The sequence below is a fragment of the Eptatretus burgeri genome, chromosome 7, assembly GCF_056783735.1.
Source record: "Eptatretus burgeri isolate ZD-2024b chromosome 7, Ebu_testis_v1, whole genome shotgun sequence".
Classification (NCBI taxonomy): Eukaryota; Metazoa; Chordata; class Myxini; order Myxiniformes; family Myxinidae; genus Eptatretus; species Eptatretus burgeri.
In genome coordinates this window covers 25025292-25032791 of record NC_140967.1, presented here as the reverse complement: position 1 = coordinate 25032791, position 7500 = coordinate 25025292, and the positions used below count along the sequence as shown (strand labels likewise).

General features: G+C 40.6%; 1 protein-coding gene and 1 long non-coding RNA gene across 6 annotated transcripts in view; one reads left to right on the top strand and one right to left on the bottom strand.

Moving 5' to 3' along the window:
• The window catches only part of LOC147022838 (uncharacterized), a 31053-nt gene extending 30794 nt beyond the window's left edge, over positions 1–259 (bottom strand). The window contains exon 1 of the long non-coding RNA XR_015059937.1: positions 1–259. This exon is cut by the window's left edge and continues 108 nt beyond it. This is a non-coding gene — a long non-coding RNA (uncharacterized LOC147022838).
• Positions 1–7500, top strand: part of LOC147022837 (E3 ubiquitin-protein ligase TRIM9-like) — a 132704-nt gene that overhangs the window by 74939 nt on the left and 50265 nt on the right. For all 5 annotated transcript variants that reach the window (XM_085887707.1, XM_085887706.1, XM_085887709.1 and 2 more), the window contains exons 2-3: positions 2658–2753; positions 3849–3971. In XM_085887707.1, the coding sequence (XP_085743833.1) occupies positions 2658–2753; positions 3849–3971 (219 nt within the window). The remainder of the gene's footprint in view (positions 1–2657; positions 2754–3848; positions 3972–7500) is intronic.

Genomic DNA, 7500 nt, shown 5'->3' with positions numbered 1-7500 from the left:
ACACTCGCCCCTAACTAAGCTGTCTCGCCTGGATTCGAATCTTGGCCTAGTTATGAACTGCCTCACAGGCTCGATTCACCAATGCGTACGCCATCCCTCGGATAGATGTTCGGCCAGGTATCCTGCCTGTCGGCATTAGCTGATGGATGTTAAAGCCCATGGCGTCTTTTGTGAAGAGGTGGTCATCCAGGCGAACTGTTGACGGCACCATGAAGAAATTCCAAATTCCTGCCATTACCGACTGCTTCATCAGCACAGCCTCGCCTTCAGCTTCAGCCAATGGTGCTATCGCGCAGCCATGTGCTGCATACAATGTGCTCGTAAGGAGAATAATTTACAAGCTATGCAAGCAGACGTGGATTCACAAGTTGCCCGAGTAATGGTTTTTATTGCAGTACAAGTCATGGGAAGTAAAAATTATGGAATCTGGATATACATCACTCGTATATTTTAATAGATATTTGGTAAACACGACACACTCGATACAGTATTTTCATTATTTAGCTTTCATTGCACAAATCTGTGAGTTTTCTTTTTTTGACTCCTTTAAAAATATATATTTTAAAACGTTTGCTTGTTAGCACGAACATTAAAGATCCCACGGTATGTTTATGAAGGGCCTTGTGTGCCCTGGCCAATTTCAAAACACTTGCTTCCCGATTCTCATACCAAAATCGACCTGTCATTGTTTGGTTTGGCTTGTTTGTATTCACATAATATGAACCCCTGGCTCATGATGCAGGGAACCCAGGTTCAAATCCCATTTAACATACGTTTGATCATTGTGTACTAATGGCCTTGCAATTTATGTAGAAAGTACATTGATATCTGTTGATGTCCTTGGCCTGCATCGAATATATGTCGGGTGACTCAAAAAAGTTGGCCCAGGGAGAATTTTAATAACCTTAATATTATCCAATCAAACTTAATAAAATTTGCAGAACATGTTATTCACTCAAAGCCAAGATATCACTGAAAATTTCAGTTGTCGACAAATAAATTTGATAACTCAAAGCGGAGTCCTCAAGCCTTTGCAGACTGAGATTAAAGCTTATGGTCACAAATAGACAAAAGCAGAGATGTCGATCTAGATTTTTCCCTTGTTGTGGGCGACCATATTAGGCTTATTGATATAACTGAATCGAATATATAATATGAATATATACATGTCGATCAAAGTTATTGATGACTTGTATGCACTGTTATCAGAATTCTCTTCAAGCTTTCTTTGCTGATGTTGAGCTCTTGACAGCGATGCCGAAGGGATTACTTGGGGCTACGGGCGACTGATTCAGCAACGGCAGCGATATTCTCGTGTGACCTTCCTGGTTTTGGTCGGCCAAAGTGGCCTCCTCTGTTTTGTGAATCGATAATATTCAAGACAGTGCGCTGTTGTTAAAAATTTTTTCTCACAAACCTTTGAATTTGAGACTTGCTGGGTGCTTTCCTTGTTGCATAATATATGCAGAACAGGTACCTTGTCTGTAAGAACGAATTTGTCCGCAGATAGTTTTCGACAGAAAATGACTTTTCTGCAGGTGTCCATGACATGGTGTGTCAATGTCACGTATACAAGAACCTTGACAGATACATTGTCCCTGAACTTGTTGAAGACCTCCTGAAAAATGAAAGAGATTGAATGAAAAATATGAAGGTTCTTAAACTTTAACCTGGGCCCACTTTTTGGGTCACCCTGTACAAGCTCTTCCAAGAGCCCTACATCAGCTTGAATACAATGGGTCAATAATATATATATAATGGGTCAATAATATATATATATATATATATATATATATATATATATATATATATATATATATATATATATATATATATATATATATATACACACACACACTAACGTAGTGTGCTTACACATTGTGTCAGCATACGAACCGTGTTTCCCCATTGTCTCGGCTCGCTTACCTGCATTTGATTATTTACTTATTTATTTTCATTTATTTATATTTTAATTTACGGATGCTCTCCGACGGTTCTGTGATTTCTCCTGGTATGTCGGCTTCAATATCCGTCGGCACCCAAAATTACCGTGCTTCCCCATTGTCTCGGGTCACTCACCTGTGTTAAAAAAAAATCTTCATTTTTTAATATTTTCATTTATGGATGTTTTCCGACGATTCCGTGATTTCTTTTTTCCCAGTGTACTGGCTTCGATCTCCATCGGCACACAAAATTTCAGCTTTCTACGTCACCCGGAAGGCACTGGTCGTTAATATCAGTCAGTGAGTCAGTGGTTAGTCAGAGCCTTACATAATCTATATCTATATCTATATCTCTCTCTCTATATATATATATATATGTTTTTTTTCAACGAAAGAAGCATGCTGACTTGATGAAAAGATGATGACGTTATGCGCATAAATTACACCAACACATCACCTCCAAGCTAGGAGGCATCCATATAGTCCTCAAGCCTTTGCAGACTGAGATTAAAGCTTATGGTCACAAATAGACAAAAGCAGAGATGTCGATCTAGATTTTTCCCTTGTTGTGGGCGACCATATTAGGCTTATTGATATAACTGAATCAAATATATTATATGAATAAATTAGGGTTTTATGCCTTTGTAAAAATGAATTGCCTTTTATTAAACCCTGTATGTCACACCTTTTCTCTCCATTTTCCTTTCTTTCCAGGGACAGCTTACCCAGAACATCAATGGTTTGTCCGAGAGAGCAAAGGATGCAAAAGAATTTTTGGTGCAGTTAAAAAACACCATGACTCAGATACAGGTACGCGTCCTCTTCATTTTGTTTCAATCTCCAAATAAAACCATAATTTGCATTTTCTTTCTGTACCAGCCAGCATTAAGTTCATCTCCCACCCTTTCAGGCATCTCATTCATCAACAATAATAGGCACAGTCTGGCTTGTGAACTCAAATGTAAAGTTTTTCACTGTGAGAAGTCAGCACGAGTCGAGCATTGTCACCTGTCTCTTTGCAGAATGTGGGACATGTTGCTGCTTACCTGATAAAAACGAGATTTCAAATTGTGCTTAATTACTGTCAACTAGTGGGAGTAATGGAAGTGTTGTGTTGAAGTGGTTTCCCCTAAAGACCAGTATAAAGTGTTTATTGGGGGTGATAATTGACCGAGTGCGATCCAGCAAAGTCAGGGGATCCTTTGGGACCCACATACTAATTACATCACAACAGATTTATACGGAATATACCCAGTGTTATATGGAACAGCACATCAATTTTAGCAGTATTCATTTACAAAATTGGGTTGCTGGTTGCATCTTTTCTACACTTAATGGCTTTGCTGCTGACACAGCGACCCCTGTATATCAAGGTAGGAATTTAGAATCTGGCCATGCTCCTGGCAACAATGGCCTACTCTGTCAAAAACTATTTCCCATCCACAAGCGAATTATAATAGATAGGATATCTGGCATAATATCCCCTCTGTATGATAGTGCACTGATTGATACCACTGCCCTTACTGCAAAGCACCAAAATGACAGTTATAATCGGGATGGGGTTCAAACTCGACCAGACAACTCAAAGGTGAGTATGCTACCTCTAAGTTATCCATTTATCCCAGAGTGTAGTGTGTTTGATTAGGTGTTGTGCTGAACACAGCAAGCTCAGACTGATGACAAAATTATTTTGTTTGCAATGTGGTACATGTGCTTCATGTAAGAATTTCTCAATAACTCTGCAACACCTTAAAGTTGGTACCTTGCTCCAAACGTGCATGTTCAGGTTAATCCTGAGAGTTCATCTGTGGGCATTCTCCCATTCAATTATAACTTTCGCGATTTGTCAGTGCTGTGTCATCCTCTGTTGATTCTTCAGACTATGCACCCCAACCTATTTCTTAGGAAAACAGTGTGGAGTTTGAAGCCTGCTTGGTCGCACAATGTGACGCACTCGTTGATGCGCTCAATCGGCGTAAGGGTCAACTGATGTCACGTGTGGCCAAAGAGAGAGATCACAAACTGAAGGTGAACAATTAGGATCGAACAAATTCCAGCTGGACCCCTTGATCCAATGTTTATCAATAACCACACAAAGATGGATAGTATTATTTGTTGATGTCTTGGTTGCAGATACCTGTGTTTGTTTCGAGTTTACATGGGTATGTGTGTTGTTTTTTTTCAATCAGAATGTATTGTTCATTCGGGGATTATTCCATTCGCAAAAAACAATCGTTGCCGCTACATTGAAAACATATCTGAACTGGCTGTCCTATTTCTTGCCCCCAAAATCAACTTTTTTAACTTTAATGCATGAGATTGTCATTATATTGTTGATGTTGGCTGATAGGACCCATCTATAGTACAGTTTTGTTTTCAGTTTTATAAAGCTCAAACCAAGTCTTGGTAGTAGTTATCTCCACCACCGAAGGTGGATGGAGGTTGTTTTCACTCCTTTTTGTTTGTCTGATCTGTCTGTCTGTCTGTCTGTGAGCACTATGTCTCAAAAAGTTATGGACGGATTCACACAAAATGTAGTGGACATGTTGGGTGTGTGATAAGGGCAAATTGATTTGATTTTGGTGAAAATCCAGATTCGGATATGAGAATTCTTTCCGATTGAGAGATGGGGCCAAAAATGATAGAAAGCGCAATATCTCAAACTGTAATGGCCAGGTAATGACAAAACTTGGTGGATGAGTTGAGTAGGTGACAAGAACAAGCCGATTAGATTTTGGTTAACCCTCTGAACCCTCGCGGCTGTTTTACAAGCCGCTATTCAAACCTCCAGATACCCGTGTGGCCGGTTTACTGGCCGCTATTCAAACCTCCATATACCCTGAGCTGCCAGATTTTTCTCCAGGGAGCTGGGGGTGGGAGAACCAAAAGTCCAAGGAGCTCAGGGTTCAGAGGGTTAAGGTCCGAATGCAGATTTGGCCTATTGATGGCATATAACACTTAAACTGGTCAGGCTGGTGGAGCCTGTGCACTACCGAGTGCCGTTCTAGTTCACACATAATATCGCAGGTCTTAAAGCAAAAACTAAATTCACTTTCAAACAAGATAGGTGATGGCATTTTTTTTCCTCAATCTGGCTGTTGCACCACTCTTTTGTGCTCAATGTCACTGCTCATTACTGATGCTGCACAATATCATGCTATTTTGTATGTCGTTGGTGTCACATCTCTCTTTCCTTGGTGTCCTTCCTCCTGTAAGAAGCAGTCAATGCACATTCGAACTGTCTTGTTGGTGGGTGTGCAGAGGTTGTTTTCAAATAAACTTGAGAAACAGGTTCACTCAGGCCGACTGGCAGGGAGGGCAATCAGCCCCGTCTTTAGAAGTTTGTTCTTCAGCCCCCTCTACATCTGATATTGACTCCAACTGGGAATCCTTTCACAAATAGCCTGTTCTCACTCATACACATGTTAATCCCATCTCATCTGCAGCGAACACATCCATCATATTGGAACTGACACTAAGCGTGAGGCAGTTGACATGAAGCAGTTTGCTTCCTCTTCATGTCCTCCAGGGACAACCTCAAATAATTTCACAATTATCTGGCTTATCTTATGGTTAAACTATCTAACCTATCACCTTCCTCAAAGTCCTGTTGGCAACGAGTTAAGTCTGTCCCCAGAATGCATTCCTCCTCCAAAGACAATAGACAAATCAACACAGTGTATTGTATTTTACACCAGCATCCCCGCATAGTGAGCACTGCTCTGATGGGAATGCTAAACAGTCAATTTTGTATTCTGTCACGGTTAGCATTTACTCTTCTCACAGTTAACTACGATGGTATACAGAAAACTTCTTTTTTTCTCGAAAAGCTTTAATATTATATATTTTTGGAGTAAATTTAATGCTGCTGTTTCCAGGAGCGACATGTCTCGTGCATTTTGTTTTTTTTTCAAATCCGATGAAGTCAATTGATTTTGAATTAATAAAAACAAAACTTTTTTTTAACTTTAGAAAATGTACATTCAGCAACCAGGGCAAAAAAAACTTGTGAAACGTTAATTTTTCGGTAATTAAAGATGTGGAGTTAATTCTTAACAGTGGCTACTACTCCTACTGCTTTTGCTCCTGCTACTACTACAACTATTACTACTATTTGAATGGGTTCGATTATTCCCCTCTTCTTGTGAGGGCATTCGTGAAGCGGTTTTGGCACAAGTCTTTCACGAACCTGCTGAACAGGCTCGGCGTTCAACTTAAGGTGGTGGGAATTTGTAATTTGTTCAGGATGCTGGTGATAACTCACCTACTCTTTGCGAAGGACACCACGGCATCTTTATTGTCCAAAAACAACCGGTGCTGGCAGACGGGTTTTCCAGCTTAACGTAATTCTGATGGATGGCGCACACATTGATGCATCATCCTGCAGATGAAGCATCAGAGTGACAATTTATAGCTGGATCGAGATTCAAACCCAGGTAAACCGCTCAAAGGTGGGTAAGCTAACCTCAAGGCTATCCTGCCAGCCCTTAATTGCTAACATTGGCAACCTTTTTGGAACTCCTTGATCTCCCTGTTCCGAACGAAAGTGCTCGTCAATCTGGTTCTGTTTAATTAAAATAAGGAATTTTAAGCGAAAGGTGTGGTGGTTTCTTGTTTGCTTCAACAATTGCTAAATTATTTAAATAGCATGCAAGCTTTTCTTGTGGAGGATTTGTTCTTCCTTTTCTTGGTTTTGTATTCCCATCACGTGCACAAACACTGCATAGAAAGGCAAAATGTTTCAGGGAACCTTTTCTCTGACAGTGTTAAATGATGAACAGATTGTGATTTAAACGATTGATACCTGCAAAAGTATATTTGAAAATGAAAGTATAAGTTTGTTCTTTTTCTCCGTTTAAAACATCGAGACTCCTCGAAGAGCTAGAAAACAGAACACACCAGCTGGACGTAGTGGAAAGTGGGGAAGCTGGAAGTGTTTTGCCATTTCCAGCTCAGGGCAAAATATCAGCAGGGTGTTCCGCCTCCATGTTTTTGCCTTTATTACCTCGTCCTCATCTCAGCTACACCACACAGTGACCTGCAGGAAGAAATTGGTCATTTGATGTTTTGCGAATTATAACAAACTCGAGACTGAATTAAAACAAGAATGAAGACGAGTCATCCAACTCCTCGCCCTATGCATTGGCACGAAGACTGCTTTGTTTTTATCGATGCTCTCAGACTGGCCAAGGATATTTGGAGATGTATCATCATAGTGACACAGTATATGGTATTTGAATCTTAGATCCCAGTGTCACTGGCAGGGGAGTCAAGAGGGGCTGCGTCGCTGCCTCGGGGCCTGGGGTCTGTTGAGGGGCTCGAACTTCTGTAATTGTAATTCCTAATACAAATGTGAGAGAGAAGGGGTGTGGGGGTCCTGAGGTTGTTTGCCTTGGGGCCCGTGATGGCTCTCGATGCACCTAGTCACAGGTCACAAGCTCATATGGGAATACCAAACCAGCCATCCTTCCTGAGTTTAATTTGGCTCATGGTTTTTACGATGCGTTGGTTGTCCTCTCAACATAGTAAAATTGTAATACCATGAGATTATTTTCAG